The 18,716-nt window shown below is 33.8% G+C and overlaps 3 protein-coding genes across 4 annotated transcripts; 1 reads left to right on the top strand and 2 right to left on the bottom strand.

Moving 5' to 3' along the window:
- Positions 1 to 196: 196 nt before the first annotated feature.
- Positions 197 to 8,643, bottom strand: LOC8280122 (beta-amylase 8). Its single transcript, XM_002519873.4, has 10 exons — positions 8,125 to 8,643; positions 7,494 to 7,706; positions 6,272 to 6,352; positions 5,837 to 6,040; positions 4,581 to 4,775; positions 3,736 to 3,900; positions 2,321 to 2,581; positions 1,681 to 1,893; positions 1,274 to 1,493; positions 197 to 553 (listed from the first exon to the last, which is right to left on the bottom strand). Exons 1-10 carry the CDS (start codon positions 8,560 to 8,562, stop codon positions 525 to 527), a joined length of 2,019 nt encoding a protein of 672 aa, XP_002519919.3. The 5' UTR covers positions 8,563 to 8,643; the 3' UTR covers positions 197 to 524.
- A 1,257-nt stretch (positions 8,644 to 9,900) lies between these two features.
- LOC8280123 (ubiquitin-fold modifier 1) lies at positions 9,901 to 12,919 on the top strand. Of its 2 annotated transcripts, none has more exons than XM_015719628.3 (5): positions 9,901 to 10,056; positions 10,760 to 10,865; positions 10,958 to 11,055; positions 11,794 to 11,826; positions 12,634 to 12,919. In XM_015719628.3, exons 2-5 carry the CDS (start codon positions 10,789 to 10,791, stop codon positions 12,702 to 12,704), a joined length of 279 nt encoding a protein of 92 aa, XP_015575114.1. In that variant the 5' UTR covers positions 9,901 to 10,056; positions 10,760 to 10,788; the 3' UTR covers positions 12,705 to 12,919. The 2 variants fall into 2 exon arrangements, with proteins under 2 accessions (XP_015575114.1, XP_002519920.1); XM_002519874.4 differs by having other exon boundaries at positions 9,905 to 10,056; positions 10,767 to 10,865.
- Positions 12,920 to 13,533: 614 nt separating this feature from the next.
- Positions 13,534 to 17,671, bottom strand: LOC8280124 (alkylated DNA repair protein ALKBH8 homolog). Its single transcript, XM_015719627.3, has 8 exons — positions 17,415 to 17,671; positions 16,916 to 17,241; positions 16,642 to 16,743; positions 16,471 to 16,557; positions 15,416 to 15,541; positions 14,956 to 15,246; positions 14,511 to 14,576; positions 13,534 to 14,289 (listed from the first exon to the last, which is right to left on the bottom strand). Exons 1-8 carry the CDS (start codon positions 17,539 to 17,541, stop codon positions 14,233 to 14,235), a joined length of 1,182 nt encoding a protein of 393 aa, XP_015575113.1. The 5' UTR covers positions 17,542 to 17,671; the 3' UTR covers positions 13,534 to 14,232.
- Positions 17,672 to 18,716: the final 1,045 nt, after the last annotated feature.

Below are 18,716 nucleotides of genomic sequence, written 5' to 3'. Positions count from 1 at the left end.
TTTAGTATTAATATAATATTTTATTATAATAAATTTTAATATAAATTAATAAATTAAGACAGGCCATGGCACAGATCAACTTTTTGTATTTTCTTTTGAATTTTGTTTTTTGGGATTTAAGATGGGCAAAAAAGACTATTAAAAGCATTAAAAAAAAATGGTTGAAGAGAGAGAGAAGAAAGAAAAGAAAAAAAAAGAAAGGGTCAAATGTTTGGACTTACCATTTCCAAGAAAATGGGAATCTTGCTCTGCGCAAATCAAAGCATCCTTAATAATAATACTAAGGTTATGTACAATTTCCGGAATTAGTCCAATTACCTCCGCTGACATTTTTCAGGTAGAGAACGAACGCTTTGGTAGTTGGAAAAACTACTAGGCAATAACCAATAAAACAAGCAACTATTGCATACTCTATGACGACCTTCAAACAAGAGCTTCCAAATTTGGTGCTTGAAGCTGCAAATATGACTGCAGTTGGAATTAGCTTCTATTTCAGTCTATCCAAGGGAAAACTCCACTACCTGTCACGATACTATATCTCCCGTTAAATCTCCTGCAAAGACCAAATCAATATGAATAAACTTGCAAAACACACAATAGAATATCAAACGAACAGATGAATTTTTGGGTACAATAATTTTGTAAATATCAGTAAAGGACACCAGGTTCATACAGAGTTGCAGGAGCCCATCCATATACAGCAAATATAAACTGTGTGGTTAGAGAATTCACAGTTCACTTCTGAATTCAAGGAATCCAACAAAACCTATCTTTAAAGGCATGAAAGACCATGGGCATATGATATTCCCTCTGGTCAACTGTCAGATGGATGACATAATGACCTAACTTTGGAGTCAGATTCATTCAGTGAAACAAACTTTTATAATGCACTCATGATAAATGGATCCCAATGACAGCATGTTACATAATATATTCATCTGAAATATCTATGATAAAAGAGATGATATATTTTTTAATCTTTTTTTTAACTTCCAGATTAAGTGTGAGAATGACAAAGCCTCTTGTAATGCTTCTGTGTGGTGGATTTCCCCGCTCCTACATTATGGTCATATAAAAGGTGCCGATAAATGATTTTTCAAACAATTAAATGACCTGTTGATCATTAATAGAGGTCTCTCTTTAAATTAAAAATGAAACTTCTTAGCTGCAATCAAAATGCATGCCACGCTTTAATTGCCAAAATGCAAGGAAAACCAAATAAAAGATTCAATGTTATGTTAAGGATCATGCATGTGTTAGGGTTTATTCTTACCATGCATGCACTTGATGAAGTAATCCAACTCGGTGAAGCAAAGTGTTCCTGGAACCAAAGGAGATGGCTGTTGATAGACAAAGAATGCAAACTGTCGGTGGTCAGGGTTGCACCTTGGCTTTGCCATCTCAACCACTCTCATACACCCTTCTCTATCGTAACATGAAAGCACATTCACACCAGCTACGGTCAGTCCTCGGTCCCAAGCAGAGTTTAAAACCTGCAGAATCAGCTATGGACCAATTAATACCCACATTTACATGGTAATAGCAGTCTACGTAATGTCAACATTAAATACTGAGAAACTTTTTTCACACAGCATTGGCCCTGAGTTCCTTGCAACATCCAAGAGCAAGGTAACCTAAGAAACTAGGAGGTTATAGAGAGACAACAGAAAGGATCATCACCTGCCAACTCAAGCCCTCGGGATCAGCAAGTACTTCATCATTCTCATGAGCAGAAACTTGCAGTCCTGAGCATACAAATTTTACTGTGACCGAGTGTTTCTTCAAAGCCTCAAAAACTGGAGAGTAGCCATCCTGGTTTGTGGGGTTATGGTATCCCGCAGTTAGCTCTGCTGCATGACTAGAAGTCTTATACCACCAATAAACTGCTGGAATCTGTGGATTAAGATCTTTAATTTATCTATTGATTACTTTTCCAAAAAGAAAAAAGGAAAGCAGAAGAAACAACATTATCACTTTAGCTTGCTTTGCAAATTTAAATGTAACAAGCTAAAACCTTTTCTTTGCTAGCATTCTCTTTACAAAAAGTCACTTGTTTCCACGTGGTGTTCAATCGAAAAGCAAGTGCAAGTAATTCATAAATAAACTACCATCACCAATACTGACTGACACCAACAGCACCCCATCAACTACATTACCATTAAAAGCACACTAGTGCTAACAATAAACAGTCCCACCATCATCACAGTTCAGTACAAAAAAGACATTGCACCCTTAGCACTGCTAGAAAAATAGCAATGCAGAACGCCATTAGTTCAGCTTTAACATATTATGACAGAAATTAAACTACGCGCATATTCACCTTAACAATTATCCTTGTATCCTCAAAGGTGAGGCTTGCAAGAGACAAGACATTATCAGCATGATCTATCAACGTCCGGGCATACCAATGGAGGAAAAAGCGCCCAAAATAACTATCATAATCACCTCTTTCACAAAAGAACCCAGTTTCATGTGGCCTGGAATTATATTGACCAGCATTATCAGGGCCCCTAGCCCAAAAAGGATGCCCCCGCGATTGAGCAGCACTGCGTAGATTTTGTTGTAGATATTTATCGTAGCACTGTACAAAAAGGGCCAATTTTAGAGTTAAATATAAAAATAGACTGACTGAATTACAATAAGCAACATATGAAGTCCAATGAAGAATCAAACCAGAAAAAAGCAAATTAGTGATGATAGCAAAGCATGGGACAGCAATCATGCAGTATTGTGTTAGGTTTCACAGTTCTGATAGTGCCACGTTTAGTGACACAGTGACACACACAAATCATACATTGTTCTTTCTAGATTCTCATACATATAAAGATTAAATGAAAACTTTATGCACACGAGATTAGGGTAAAATTTTACTCTAGTCCTTGAAATTGTGAGTGATGCACATTGTTATACTTACACTTCAAATTATAAATTAAAAATCATCGAACATTTATTTTAATGTCAATAGTATCCCTCATGCCATAATACATGAGATTCTGAATTCTACTGAATTGTTGATGTGCACTCCATTAAATGTATTCTTTTCAATTTTCCTCTGAAAATGAGACCAGATCCTACTTTTTTCTCTTGCATTTCTCTATGTTTTCTACTCACCTTCCCAATTATTCTCTTCTCTCTCCAAATTTTCTCTCTTTCCCTCTTTCACTTGAGTTAGTTCTCACTCCCCCTAAAGCCTCACAATCTTTTAAAATTGTTTTTATTTGTAAGCTGGATTGGGAGCTCTCAGGATTCTATTAATAAGAAAATAAATGTCCAATCATATTTAAATTAGAAAAGGTTTAAGAACAATAGTGTGCATAAGTGATATCTTCAGGGATGACTGTGAGATCTATCCAAAGAAATTCTAGAACACTTTGAATTACTAGCTACTGTAGTGATTCTATAAGAACATCACAGGTTACCATATTAAAATATTGAAAACACTCTAGATTAACTAAAACAAAAATTAAACTACTTATCTCTGTTAGTGTAATCAGAAAACTATTCACTTATCATGCGTACAACTGATTTACATAAAATTTCAAAATCATGATGAATCATTCTTGAAAGTGATTTTTTTCAACTATGCAAACAGCCATGTATCATGGAGATGTACATAAACATGATGTGCAGTTTCCCCATCTAATAATATTCTTTTGCAGCCTACAAACAACAACAAATGTCTCTGAATGAATCACAAAAGGAAAAGATACTCATGGCGTCAACTTAAACAGATACCTGAAACTCACCGATACCAGGATATCTCCATCCCATCCTTTCAGGAAAACATGGGTACTTCAGTTCCCCAGATGCTCCAAGCCCAATTTCAACGGCAGAGATTATACCCTCTGCAAACAAATCATCAAATTCCACTCGGAAGCTTCTCATGAAGTCAAAATAAACCTGTACATATTTCAAAATTGCAATGCTCAACAGAAATCAATAAATAATTGCTTGAAGTCTATGCAAAGGTTAACAAACAACTAAAATGGCAGATGCACTCATGATGTACAAAAAGGAAAGCGAGTATTATGCAGAGGGCTATAATTGGCAGAGCAAACCTTAAACTCTTTTCCCAGACCCTCATATTGTTGTGCTCTCTTCCTGTGCAACTTATTTCTACCATGTTTCAACCTAGACATGGAACAAAATAACTTGGACTCATTTAATAAGGGTATTTGTTAGGACTTGGACTTGGGTTTTATCTCAAAATTTTGTGGATGTCCACTGACTCCACATGTCAAAGCACCCACCGGGGTCCAAATATCCTCATTTGAAACTGGGGTTTCAGGATAAACGGAAGACTATAAGCAACTATACATCAAGTCACCTGAAAAGAAAGACTGATTGCGATGCATATCTGATCCTAGGATATATTCCCCAGATGTGAGATAATTCAAATACCTAAGTACAGTATATTTACAAGCAAATTCTAAGTGATATTAATTGAGATTTAAGAGAGAGAGAGAGAGAGTATCAAAACTAGGTGCAAGCAAGATGCATAGGAGTAACAAGTGTGGCTTCATAAATGATATTTTAAAACCTCAGGATGCAGAGAAGAAGTAAAAACAATGTTTTAATACCTCAATGCCAGTTCTCCCTTTTAGAACTCGTTCCTTGTCAATACCCCAAGATAGGCATTCGGTATTCCTCCTTCCTTCACGGTCTGTGAAGAATATATCCTGGTTCTCTTTCCCAATCTCTAAAACCCATTGAGGGAGGGAGATCAAAACTTCTTCAGAATCACTTCCTTGATACTCATAAAATGCCATTACAACCTTCAAGATTGAAGAAAAAGGTCTCAAATTAAATTGGCAATTATGAAGATGGCATTTTCCATTTTAACCAAAACCATAAAAGACAATTAGGAAAAAAGTAACCTTAAGGGAGGAATTACTTGGACATTTCTCACAATCATAATATATATTCTCGCTCGCAAGAAACAAACAAAATATCCAGCTGAAGACAAGGATGCAATTTCAAATCCTTTCTATCTACATTGTACATCTTGTCCTTATGTGACACGTAGAAAAGCTCTTAGAACTATACTATGTAAGAGAGAGGCAATCCAGTTACTGATATACTCGGGTGATTTAAGAAACACTTAATTAAACAGTTTAAAAACTCTGAAATGCATTAAAATGGTTGCAAGTCCTGAAAACCTAGCCTCTGTCTGTGACTTTTACATGTGTGTTTGTGTGTGTGTGTGTGTGTGTGTGTGTGTGTGCGTGTGAGAGAGAGAGAGAGAGAGAGAGAGAGAAAGAGAGAGAAAAGAGAGAGAGAAAAGAGAGAGAGATTAGATTACTAAGCAGAGAGCACAGAGACCTATACACTTGGCCATACTAGGAAATGGCAATTTCAAGCATATCAGGTCATTCTGGCAAACAAAAACTTGTTTGGAAACTATCAACAAATAAAATATCTCTTTCACTACAAGAATTTCACATATAGAAATCCTGAAGGGGAGAGAATCGACCATCACAAAATCTGATTTGTTAATTTATTGAAGAACGCATCCTCTGGCAGATTTTAACTTTTTTTAAGAAAATTTGGGATTGAAACTAGTTTCAAGTTCAAATCAGGAAAGTTCAGTCTGAAGCTCCAATTAAAATATCACAAAATAGGTATAACTGCAACATTTGAAAATGAATCAGTCAGTTATACCCCCATACAAAACAACAGATTTATTGTGGCCAAAACATCTACAAAATCAATGTGACTGGTCTTTGTTGGCCAAAGAAAACATGAATAAATAAAAACAGCAGATAAAGGAATGGTCGTATATAAAATTTGTACTCTGACCATGTGCAGATATGTCAGATACACCACAAAACATCACCTGCAATTTCAATTTGAATTCCCGGATGATGTTAAAGAGTTCCCTATAGCCAGACCATACATATTTCTGAGGGCCCCATGCTTCAACAATTCCCCACCAACATTCTACTACGACACCATCTACATCTAAAGACTTTATATGGCTTAGCTCCTGTCTGACACCTTGTGGATCAACCAACTGGCAAAAATTGTTGATAAAACCAGTCTGCCACAACAGTTCAAGAATTTTAGCATTTGGAAAGGAAAATGTAATAGAAGCTCCGCATGAAAATTATAATCGAAAGATGCTATAAGAATTCCAAGCATAAAGTAAATGCATATAGAATGCAATGTCGCAGAAGAAATGCAGATAAGTGCAAAGGAGATCCATAAGAATTTGAATTTAAACCATAAGACAACAAACTGAACCAGCAAGAAGCAGAAAGCAAAAACTTACAGCAAGCATTACATAAACAGGAACATATGAAGTGCTTGTGAAATCACCCTCATGCTCACCAGAACGAACATCTTGTATAAGCTGCATGAGTCAACCAGTAATTAGACATGATTTTATGGCTTAACGCACATGCAAGATCATTGGAATGTGTAGGCAATTAAAGGAAACAAAAAGCTCATCACAGGTAAAAAGAAGCCCCCAGGGTTGACCCAATGGTTGTCATGCCTTCTATGTCCCTAGGGTCACTCTATGATATTATCGCAGTGTCTCTTGACTAGTGCATAGTGCCATATTCAAGGAATCAACCTGGTACATTGTGGTGCTATAGAACCTAGGTTGCTTGTACCAGGGGATTAGCTAGGCACTTAAAAAGCTGTAGTCACCTCATTTGTGGTAAAGCAAGGAAAAGAAAAAGGAATAGTAGAAAAGAAAATAACACAAGTCAGTAACTCAATATACTGATAGATCATATAACACAAGTCAAATAAGGAGAAAAAGCAAGGAAACACAAACAATACAAATAAAACCAATAATGGCACCATCGGTTGGATTGGAGAGTGTGTTAACACTTTTGCTGCTTTTGTTTGTTTTTCACATTCATTTGAGAACTCCTGATTAGCTAAGAAGAAGCTGTAGCAAACTCCCCATTTAAAATATGCCCATTTTACTATAGCCAAACTTGGAGGCTAAATCCCTTAAATATTATGATTTCAAGCATTAAGAATGTCTAAAGCAACTTTGGCTCCATGTATATGTTTATATTGCCTTTTTTTTTCCCGACCCCGTTGTCAATCAGCGACAGTAGAGAGATTCTTCCACAGTTATGTTCCTTTTGGATTGTGTTTAACAGTTAAACTAGGTGTAAGTATGATGTTAAAAGAACCTTGCCTCTGACGAGTAAGAAATTCTAGATGCAAAAGTTTTGCAAGATAAATTGCAATCTCATTCAGATTTAAGTTTTATTTCTTTCTGAAACCTTGAGTGATTTCTCATCCAATAGGATTAAAAAGATTACAAGTTGCTTATCCAATGGGAGAGTAGCTAGTTACTTGTGTATTAAAGTCAGGTATAGGAATCTTTTGTAACTGCCAACGTTAGCTATTAAATAGGATAATTAGAAAAGCATAAATATGTAAAGATTCTCTGCTCGTTATCTTCATGAATTATATCTAAAAGATAATGGTAATAAAATAAGGAAAAATTACAGCAGTAGCACAAATACCTGATCAGCATCCAAGCAATCAACTGAAGTGAGAGGGGCAAATTTGTCAGTCCTCGTATCTCCCTCTGTCATCACTACAGAATCAAGAGACGGCGGTGACAAACTCTCATCGATTCTCAAAACAGACTGCTGATGATGATTATGACATTCCAATGCAGCGGCTGCTTTAGCAGTGGAAACTGGACTTTCAACTGATCTCACACCAAATGATCCCTAAGCACAATTAGACACTATTATAAACCTTGTTTGGGAACTCCGGATAAGAAAAAAACTTCTTAGGCATCGATTAAAAATAAATCATGTCAAAAGCTTAATTGAATTGAATTCTTCTCCAAATCATGTGAATCTTTAGGCATGATTTCATTTCTTTAAACATGCCTAATGCTTTTTCTAAAGTTGAAAGAATTGGATTATAGCAAATACATGCTTTCCAAATGCGAGTATTGACTAAATAGAATTCAGTTGAAATTTTAAAAATATTCAAACCATTTTATCATGTTTGGAAGCTTATAGTTGCCAGAATTCGATTCTTTCAAAAACAAAGAACTTAATTCACTTAATTTATTCCAAACAAAGTTTATATAAACAAAACCAACAGAGAAAATAATTAATTAGAATGGAAAACACTAACCAATTGACTAGGAGCAGGAGATTGTCTATAAGTAGTGCCATCGGATTCAACAGTCCAACCAGCCTCACGAGCCAGAGCAGCAAGAACATCGTTCATATCAGCACGTGCAGGGAGTGGGAAATTACCATATTGCCTAAGACCGGCCAGCATTCTGCTGGTAATAGCGCGACGGTGCCGTTCTCTAAGTTTTGTTCTCTCTTTTTCCTTTTCCCTCTCTCTTTTTCCTCTACCTGAGACATTAACCGCAGTAGTGTTCGTGGGGTCCGTTGCTGCCGCTGCTGCTGCTGCAGTTGCCGCGAAGCCACGTGGACGACGTGGCTGCGGTTGGATGTGGTGGGAATTTGATTGGACTGGATGGGGCTGCGGTTGAGATTGGGTTTGAGAATAGTGATCAATCTGGGGATCAAGCAAAACATCTTGATTGCTGTTGCTGGTCATCTTCTCAAATTAGATAATGGATTATTTGAAACAACATTTATTACTACTACTACTACTAGTGGCCTACCATTGTTGGGTACTGGTAATGCCACGGCAGTAACTAGTAAAGGCTAGAAAATAAAATTACCATTTCAGTACCTGTAACTTCGAAATTCCATCCATCGATCCTTTTATCCTTATTGTTTCATTTTTGAAGGAATTTTATTAAAAAAAAAAAAAAAAAACAGTCCAACCCTAAAACAATGTTTTCTTAAAAAGAAAAAAACTTTCTTTTTAATCAAGCCCTTTTAGAAAATCTTAAATATTTATTTCTCTACTTCTGTTCTTTAATGAAATTAAAGTTTTATTAAATGTTTATAAAATATAATTAACCTGTAAAAAATGAAAAAGAAACTCCTCAATCTATTTTTTGTAACCCTACACAAGATTGTAGAGTGTGCAAGGTGTACTATGTAATACTTGCATATAAATCTTTGTAAATTACCTTTGATAATGATAAATTGGGTAACCAAAATAAAGAAAAGTAAAAATAAGATTAGACTTACAATAGTAACTAAATTTTCTAAATCTTTATATGAATTTTGGAAAAAGTATGTTAATCTTTATTGTGGCAAGTTATTCTTTCTTCTATTTAAAATCCTTTAAAAACAATTAATTCATCATTATCATAACTAAATAAATCAATATGCAAAATTAGAAAAATAGAGGTACTGAAGTGGTTATTTTAGGCTGAAACTACATTCTAATTTTTAGTTGTCCTTAACCTTGCCCACTATTGTTATTATCTAACAATTCTCCACAAATTTGTTAAATATACTCTAATATTTACAATTCTTTATTTCAAGAACTCAATTTATGCTTAAACTAAATTAAAATCTATATTTTTTTTTAATTTAGAAATATATTTCTATAATATGCCTTCATATAAATTAGATTGTTTTTGTTACTCTTCGGTTAAGCGAGTTTAATTTTTCAAATAATTTAAGTTGGAAATAATATCAATTTTTTATTTAATTTAAGTATAAATTATTATTTTTAAATGCAAAAATAATTGAAAAAAATTACTACATTGTTTTCAAAAATAAAGAAAATCAATTTTATTTTTAAGAACGAATCGCCATCAATTTAAAAAAATAGAAAGGTTTGATATTTATTTTTATTCATTTCTACATAATTTAGATGGATTATAATGCTATTTTGTAAATAAATTTAGGAAATGGGTTGAAAGAGCCAACATCGTTGTTTAAGGACTGAAATGTAACTTTCTTTAAAAGAAAAAAAGGATTGAAATGTAACAGAAGGAATCTTTCTTTATTTTTTTGGAGATATATATTTTATCCAAATAATAAATAATTATAAAAATTCATCGAGTTACTACTTATCAATAAACTAGCTTCCGTAACAAATTTCTTCTTCTTCGACGTCTGCTTTCGCCGCCGGATCTGCTGCCGTTGTTGCCGTTGCCGATAGCTATTTGAATCTCTCTGTGGGAAGGTCAGTTCCCCTCTTTCTCTTGGTGTTAATTGCTTTAGGAATTTTTTTATTGATGGTAATATCTTGGTAGAGAGTTTCTTTTGGAAATGAATTATCTTTATTTGAATTTGTGATAATGATCTCTGTGACTTATTTGGTATGTTTAGAATGAATTGTAACTTATTATCTGGATTCTCTTATGAATGTTTCTCCTTTTTATTTTCTATGTTTGCACCAAAAACATCAGATTATTAATTGGGGATTTGCTTAGATTTATTCACTTGTTTCTTCCTCAAATACAGTTTCGACTCATTTCTTAATTATCTGATTAGTCTGGTAGATTCTTCTCTCTCCTTTTTCATATTCTGTAATTCAATCAATTGTTTAATAATGCACTCCGGGGCTTTAACAGCAGCACGCTTCTTTTGGTTTGTAGTCTTTGGGTTGTGCTTGTCCTTTTATCTCTCTGGTATTACCGTTGTTGAAGAGAACCTTGTGGTTGTTCTCGAATCTGCTATGTCCTTTGTCTCAGTTTTTTCATTCTCTTTACAACTGTTAACTGCCGAACACATGACACTCTAGTCTTCCAGTTTTATTTTACAATGAAAGAGTGAATTCTATGATTTGATCACCTTATTGCTAGATTAGCCACAACAGTAATAAATGAATTTCTTTTTGTTTTTTCTTTTTCTTGGTTACAACTAATAAATGAGCTCTGAAATAGGAAGCAGCAAGTAGGATCGGGTGGAATTCATGGCAAGCAGTGGTGGTGGTGGAAAGGTGTCCTTCAAAGTGACGCTTACTTCTGATCCAAAGCTCCCTTTCAAAGTGTAAATTTTTTAATCTAGGTCTGAGTGACTTTCTTAATTCTTTTCTAATATGAATTTATAACTGATTGTGGTTTTTGCAACAATTTTTGCAGCTTTAGTGTACCAGAAGCAGCACCCTTCACGGCTGTTCTGAAATTTGCAGCTGAGGAATTCAAAGTCCCTCCTCAAACTAGCGCTATCATCACCAACGGTAAAAAAATTAAATATTTAAAGCATTTAGTGTTCTAGGGTTCGGTTTCATAAATAAATTACCATTGATTTTTTGTATTTTATTCGTTCTTCCCAAATATTAGATAATTTATAGTAGTCTGATTAATAATTTTTTTATCATTATTCTGCTCTTGAACTTTTTTATTTAAACAGAAAAATGAGAAATAAAGGCCTCAAATTTGTGCTAATAATTAAAGTGTATATCAGATTTTCTTTTTCCTTTTTGTGAAAAGTGAAAAAGTTTCTGTGATGATATATATCTAAACTGAATTTAGGTGTTGCTTTATGCTCATGTTTATACTCTACACTTCATCCAGTGTTGCTTTATGCCCTGTGTTTTTAAAACGGAAAATTCCCATGAGAGCACAACTTTGACTTTATCAGCTTCCGATTCAGTTTTTGAATGATTTTGCAAAATTTGAAAAAAAAAAAAAAAAAAAAGAAGAGCTGCTTGCATTTCTCATGCATTAGTGTTAGGATGACAGTAGAAGAACCTTGTTAAATGGGTTAATATCATATAACCGAATTGGTGATGGGGAAAGAACATTTAAATTCTTGGTTGGTGCCATTGAAAAGTGCCTTAGCTAGATAAAGTCTCTGGTAGTTTCTCTTACTTTAGCTAGCCTAGCTCAGTCAAATTGTCTAATTACCTTTTGGATGCTTTTCATTCTATACTCTTTGCTTTTTCTTACTCCGAAATTATTGTGTTGATATCCAGATGGAGTAGGGATCAATCCACAACAAAGTGCAGGTATGCCGGTGCTTTCTCAATATTGATAAACTTTGTCATTTCATTTTGTTTGTTGTCCTGATTCATAAATGGCATCTGTATGGAAAAACTCTGCTTGTCTGAACACTACCCTGGAACTAAATATCATCAACCCAAAAAGAAGTATTGGCGTGTCATGTTCTAATACAAACAATACTCATCATGTAATTAAGGAGTTGTTGCTTCTTAATCAAAACTTTCAGTTAATTCTTGTTCGTCGTTTAAACCTGCCCTTGATCTGGATCAGAATCCAAATTAGTTTATTAAAATCTTCATGGAATATTTGTGAAATAGGTAAATAAATTGAGGTTTGAAAGCGAAAATGGTTGCCTTTACAGATGCTGTCAAATTAGTACTTGCAAAACTTTTGCTTCTGTTATGAAACCACTATTATATTCTCATTTCTCAGATACTTCTCTCAGTCTTACATGAAAATTGGATTTCTTTCATAATTAGAACTTGTCTTTCTGATTCCTCTGAGAAGTTATTGTTATTGCACAAGAATGCATTTAATGGTGCATAGAGTTGATTCTCTTTTTAAATTATGTGTTCTATTAAATTCCCTTTCTCTTGTTAGAAGCCAAAACAAGTTTTAAGTTGGGCATGGATAATTGTCCCCCTTATGCTTTAATTCGGTTTAGATTGGTTTTGAAGTTCTATAATTTTGGATCTGTCAGTTTGTCTTTTTGAACCACAATAATTTATGCACTCTTTAGTGTTAGTGATTCTGCCTCACCCGGTGCTATTTAGAGTTTGAATTATTGTTTGACATGATTTTATCTGGCTCAGGCAATGTCTTTCTTAAGCACGGTTCTGAATTACGCTTAATCCCCCGGGATAGGGTTGGAGCAACCCAGTAAAGAAAGCAACTTCTTTCTCAGCTGAAAATACTGGTTTATCTATCTGGTTAATCTGGACTTGTTTCACGGCCGTACTATTATGTAAACTGGGAGGACGCAAAAGTCGCTTTGGGCTTATACTGCTGCAACTGATACAATAAAATTTCTGAAACTCAGATGAAAGTTAGCTACAGCTTATAGCCATTTAATTGTCATGAAATTTTATGTTCCCATTATCCTCTTACTGTTTTATGTTTTTCTGTGTGACATGAAAACCTGATGGTCGGTTGGGCTTAGTTAAAAGAAGTTTAGCCTGCAAGTCGATGAAATGCCATGAATGAAAATGAGGCCTAACGCCTGACTGTGATCAGGTCGATGTTAATAGGTCCAATGGTCGTAGGCTAATTTAGCTTGGGATGATAATTAGAAAGCACATCAGTGAATTGGATGGAAGGTGTTGTTCTTGTCGAGACAGACTCCTAGGATCTTATAATTGGGTCATCCAGACCTGAAATATAATCAATGGGTTTTTAATTGCACCCAGACCCGAAAAATGACCATCCCCCGCTGCAGTGAAGAGAGTGAAATCAAGGCTTATTGTTCACTTGCCCAAATGATGGTTCAGGGACCCCTTTGTAGGAAGGTAATATTTGCAGAGTCCATGATTTTAGACAAATTTATTGTTTGTGTTAAAGAAAATAGACAAAACGTTAATTCTGTAGATAATGATAAATGTATATAACTTTTTCAAGCCAATTGAGGCTTAAGACGTTTATTAGTTTTATAAACCATTTCGAATAGGCTTATATGTGTCTTGTGAAAACGATGGATATCTAATGCTACTTAGGTGTGAGAAAAAGAGGGTCACTTCTCGTCGAGTCTTTTTTTTTTCCCCTTTTAGTAGGAGAAGTACATACTTATTTTTCACCAGATCCATTAAATTGTCAAAAGAGTTCCAAACTGTTTCAAATGAACCCACGTAGTAAAAAGGAAAGAAGTTACAAATTCTTTTTCCCTATCTCATGCCTAGTAATCAAATTACTTTGTCAAACAAGTGAAACAAAAAAGATCCTCCAAAGACAACAAAAATTCATCAAACAAACTCCGGCATCAATTCCCTCGATGACAAGTGTTTGAACTGCTGTTTAGATCTGTTAGTAGCAGACAAAAGAAAAATGAAAGAATTATTCCCTCATTCTGCCACGCTGCTTTGCTCAATTATATTATCCTTCTCCATCTTTCACACTTCTGGCAGTGAACCTACACTCATGGCAAGGTGTATCGCCCTTCTCTTCTTTTCTGCCAAAGTAGAAACACCTTATCAAAGATCTTCCGATGATCCCCGCACTTCTTCAACTTTACTCTTTACTAACCATTCTTTCCAACAATTACCCACCTCATCTCATATTTAGCAGTGTGGATAATCATATCTATTCTTACACCTTGAGGCTTGGCTGAAAGGCGTGATTGTTTTCTCCTACATTAACAGTCACACATTGTCAAAAAATGGAGTGTAAACTTTCAAATGCATCCTCTACCAGAACATGTCTCATCTTGGAGAATCGCAGTGTTGCGGGAATTCGCATTGGCAAGGACCTCTTCGTACCTGCAAGTTGAAGAGCAATCAGACTGCTATGACACTCGTACATCTTTCACTCAAATTAACAACTTCGATTAAATGAAAGCGGTGAACTTCGGACACTAAGATATTCATGGACAATCACAAGGAACTGAGGTCACATAACAAGCTATAAATTATGAAAGTTGTTTCTAAATAAATGGTTGATTAAGTGAAGATGGAAGAAACCAGAAACTTAAAGCTCGCACCTTTCGAAAAGTAAAAGATACTCTTCTGGAACCCCTTGTTATCACATTGCCATTCACCGTGTCAATCTGTGAACAAATGTAAACGAATATAAGGTTAAAAATAAATAAATGCTAAACTGCAATAAGGCATGCATATGCAGATAGAGAGGGTGAAGGCAAGCATATCAAAGGCACATTTGCCATTCCATTGAGACATCATATTCATCAAACTCTAGCCTTATTCTTCAAACTCTGGTAGACCCTACCAAACTCTAGGCCCAGTTTCAGTCAATAATGTATTCTGCCAAACATCCTATATTTTAAACAATTCTCACCATGCAGACACAATATTTGTATTTCATGGATGCCTTTTAGGACTAGTCACTACCTAACTACAAATGTAAATGTGACTATTAATGGAAAATAACACATGGAACAAATGGGAAGCTAGGATTTTATAATATACCTTATGGTGTGGGATGTAATGCTGCCAAGCATACCGCGCTTCCCCGGACAGTAGAAGCATAGACCGAGGAGGAAGATAGATAGCCCTCCTCACTAAATTTGTGCCATTGTCAGGATTTTCTATTATCATTTCATTATTTGTTGTAGCTTTCGGAGCTCGTGAATCATCTGAATATCTCCTGAACTCCATTATGCAAGGCCCTGCTAATGACAGGCTAAAAATTGATCCCTCAAATGCTGAATGGGTGTCAATGTGTGGGGACAACCCTACCCCACGTGGATACTCATTAACCTGTAACATGACCAATGCTTTTCAGCCTTAAATGCAAAACATAAGCACCCATCATCTTCTCCGCAAAATAAGTCTTGTTTACTCTACATCTAACAAGTGACCTCTATTTCATCACAAAAGAAAAGTAGCCTTAAGAATAAACAGATGGTAGGAAGAGATTACTACATACAGTAAGTTGGTCCAAGATTGAACTTGCACTCTCCCCAAGTTCTGGAAATGACAATATCCTTTCAAGTACAAGAGAAATAAAAGGTGGAAGTTCTCCCAACTGTTGCTTCGTATCGACATTCCTTGTCTATACCAAAAGTGCAGAAAATTAATAAGTTCAGAAAGATTCTCATAATAACTAGGACGCTATTAGCTAGGCATTATAAGTCCTGCATTTAGACTTTAATAGGTGTTGCTTAACTATTCTCCTTATAGTGAAAATTGTAGCTAGCTGGCTCAACACGGACGTAGCACCCTGCCAAACCAGGTGTATTTTTCTCTTTTTATATTATTATTCCAATTTCCTTTTTGTGCGAGTTATGTGGGTTTTGCACCAACAAATTGGTCAGTCGCTTAACAATTGCATGACCATATATTGTCCAAGGTCCTCCTAAGTTTACCATGCAATTTATACATGACTAAGCAATTAAGCATAACAGTTGCTAAACACTATCAAACTCATAACCTTAAGTTCTTTTAGCTATTTGTAACCTGGAAGAAAAGATGAGGCCTCAAATTGAGGCACTTGAGCATGCCTACATATCATGTGTCGTGAACCTCTCAAAGCTCCAAAACATCACAGGAATCGTAAAATAGAACTGAGACTTAGGGGCATAATCTCCAAAGTTGCAACAAAAATAAGCAGGATTCAAGAAACATCACAAAGTTCCAATATGAGATTACTGAGAGTACTATAAAAGATAAGAATTGTAATTTTTTAAAATGGAAGATCTCTGCTCCTAGGAGCTCCATGTGTATGATAGCCAAAATCAAGTTCTTTGAGTCCAAGATATTTTTCTTAATTTTACGCACGACAGCTATACCTCCAGCATCAAATCTGCTCATGCTACAAAAGGTTTTTAATGTTATGAATTATGTAATGTTGTTTGAACAGTAAAAGCTACGTGCATGTGTTGGGTCATGCATGTCTCCACTAAAATATGGAAGTAAAATAGGTGAAAAATTCATGTCAAACTAATTAAACAGTGGGCGGAGATGCTTGTGCAGTATAATTACTTGATAACAAAATTCATATCCATAATGCTGAACTCTTCGTTTAGAGAGACTTTTCCAAGGGCGAGCATCAACAGCTGCAAGCAATTCCTAAGAAAGTATAACAATATATTAGAAAATAAGAAGAGCAGAGAAACTAGTTGATAACAAAGAAACATATAGGGAGACCCTAACCTGTTCTTCTTCTGCACTAACAAAGTCAGGCAACAAGTAAAGGCCCGGAATGTTTAATTCTGAAGCCACCAGCGACACCGGGATTGAATCATTCACCTGACTCTAAAACAGAAACGCATTCTACTTAAAAGCAGTTCTCAGTTAATAAATTGCTAAGTCTATTAGCATGATTATTACTCATAACATAGTAAGCCCATTTTCATTGATATAAGGCATGTCAAAGTGAATAATTTCATCAATCAATAAATCAAAATAGAATTAAAACAATGAATACCTCACAAGTTGGTTGAAGAACTGAAAAGCGGATGTGTAAATAACGTCCACCAAAACGAGGGCAAGGCTTTCCACTTAAAGAATTAAAAGCAGATTGGGCAGAGCTAACTTCAAAATAAGAAACAATGACACGAGCACCACTCTCATCAGCTGCATATACACCTTTCACTTCTCCAAAACTACTAAAAACTGATTCGATCATTTCATAGGAAATTCCAACAGCTGGTCCACAGTTTGCTACATAAAGATTAGGGTTTAAATGCTCATCAACCCCCTTAGGCCTAGTAAATCTTGGTCTTGTTAAACCCATAATGCTAACAAGCAAATCTGCAAAGAAATTAATTAAAAAAAAAATAAACAAATTTTTTATAACATTCACATGCAAATATGAAAACCCATATAAACATTTGTGCTGTAAGTTTAAAGATTTTGTTAATAGCAATTTATAATTTGGCAATATAATTCAATTCAATCTATAATTTGGTAAAATAGAGTCTTACTTGATGGTTTGGCTGGCAACTGAAAAGAGGAGGCGGTGACTGGAGAGGCTTCCCTGCCGCAGGCCAGGCTATACAACTCTTTGGTACGCATTTTTATATCTCCCGCTATATCTGCTCTGCCAAACATTTAACAATTTAAGTTGGGCCAGCCTATTCCATACTTTGGGAGTTTACGTTCGTAATGACGTCAAAGTATGCTTTTGGTACCCCGGATAAACAAATCTTGATCGAATCTATATTTATCCAATGTATACAATCTGTTCAACTTAAATTTCATATGGGTTGGATGTACTTTTATGTTCATGTTTTTTTTATTATTTTTAATTTATATATATTAATTTTTAAAATTTAATTTTTTTAATATATATATATTTAAATTTTAACACATATAATTTTTATTTTAATATATATATTTATTTTAATACATGAAATTAAAGTTTATATATAATTTTATAATTTTTTCTATTAATATATTAATTAATAAATTATATTTTTAATTAAACACTAAATCTAATCTTAAAAATAACATATTAATAATTAATTAGATAATATAATTTATTCTAAGAAACATATTAATTATATTTTAATAATGTATTAACTAGTAAATTAATTTTTAATTAAATAATAATTTTAATTATAGATAATAGTCTTTTTAAATATTATATTCACTAATAAATTAATATTTTTAATTATATAATAATTTCTAATTCTAAAAAATAGTAATATCAATTATATTAATAGTATTGATTTATATAATATTATAATTAACTTAATAAATATTTTTTAGATAATTTTATATTATTACATTATAAGATTTTCAAATTTTAAAAAAATTAAAAATATTTAAATATAGTTAGTTTGTTGGTATTTTTTAAAATATTATAAATAAATATTAAATGTCAAAAAATTTATTAGATTGTATCTATAAACTTGATTTTATAATAAATTTGTAATCAAAATAATAATAACGATCGTACAATGCATATATGTAAAAAACTATTGATATTTAAATTTAATATATAAATTTTTTATGAGATATTTCCAAAATATATACACATGAAACTCATTTTAATTACAAATAAATTTTATAAATATATTGATCTTGTAAATGCAATTTCATATTTGTAAAGATAATTTAAATTTTTAGTCTTATTAGATTTTCATTTTGAATTTATATCTTTGTTAATTTGCAGCCATGTTAGTTTAGAATCCATTAGTAAATTCTTGCAATGAGTCCAAATGTAGCCGATTCCATTCATAGAATTAATGTAAATAAAATTTCAGATATATTTTTATTTATAC

This window comes from Ricinus communis, chromosome 5 (assembly GCF_019578655.1).
Source record: "Ricinus communis isolate WT05 ecotype wild-type chromosome 5, ASM1957865v1, whole genome shotgun sequence".
Lineage (NCBI taxonomy): Eukaryota > Viridiplantae > Streptophyta > Magnoliopsida > Malpighiales > Euphorbiaceae > Ricinus > Ricinus communis.
This window is presented reverse-complemented; position numbering and strand designations above follow the sequence as displayed.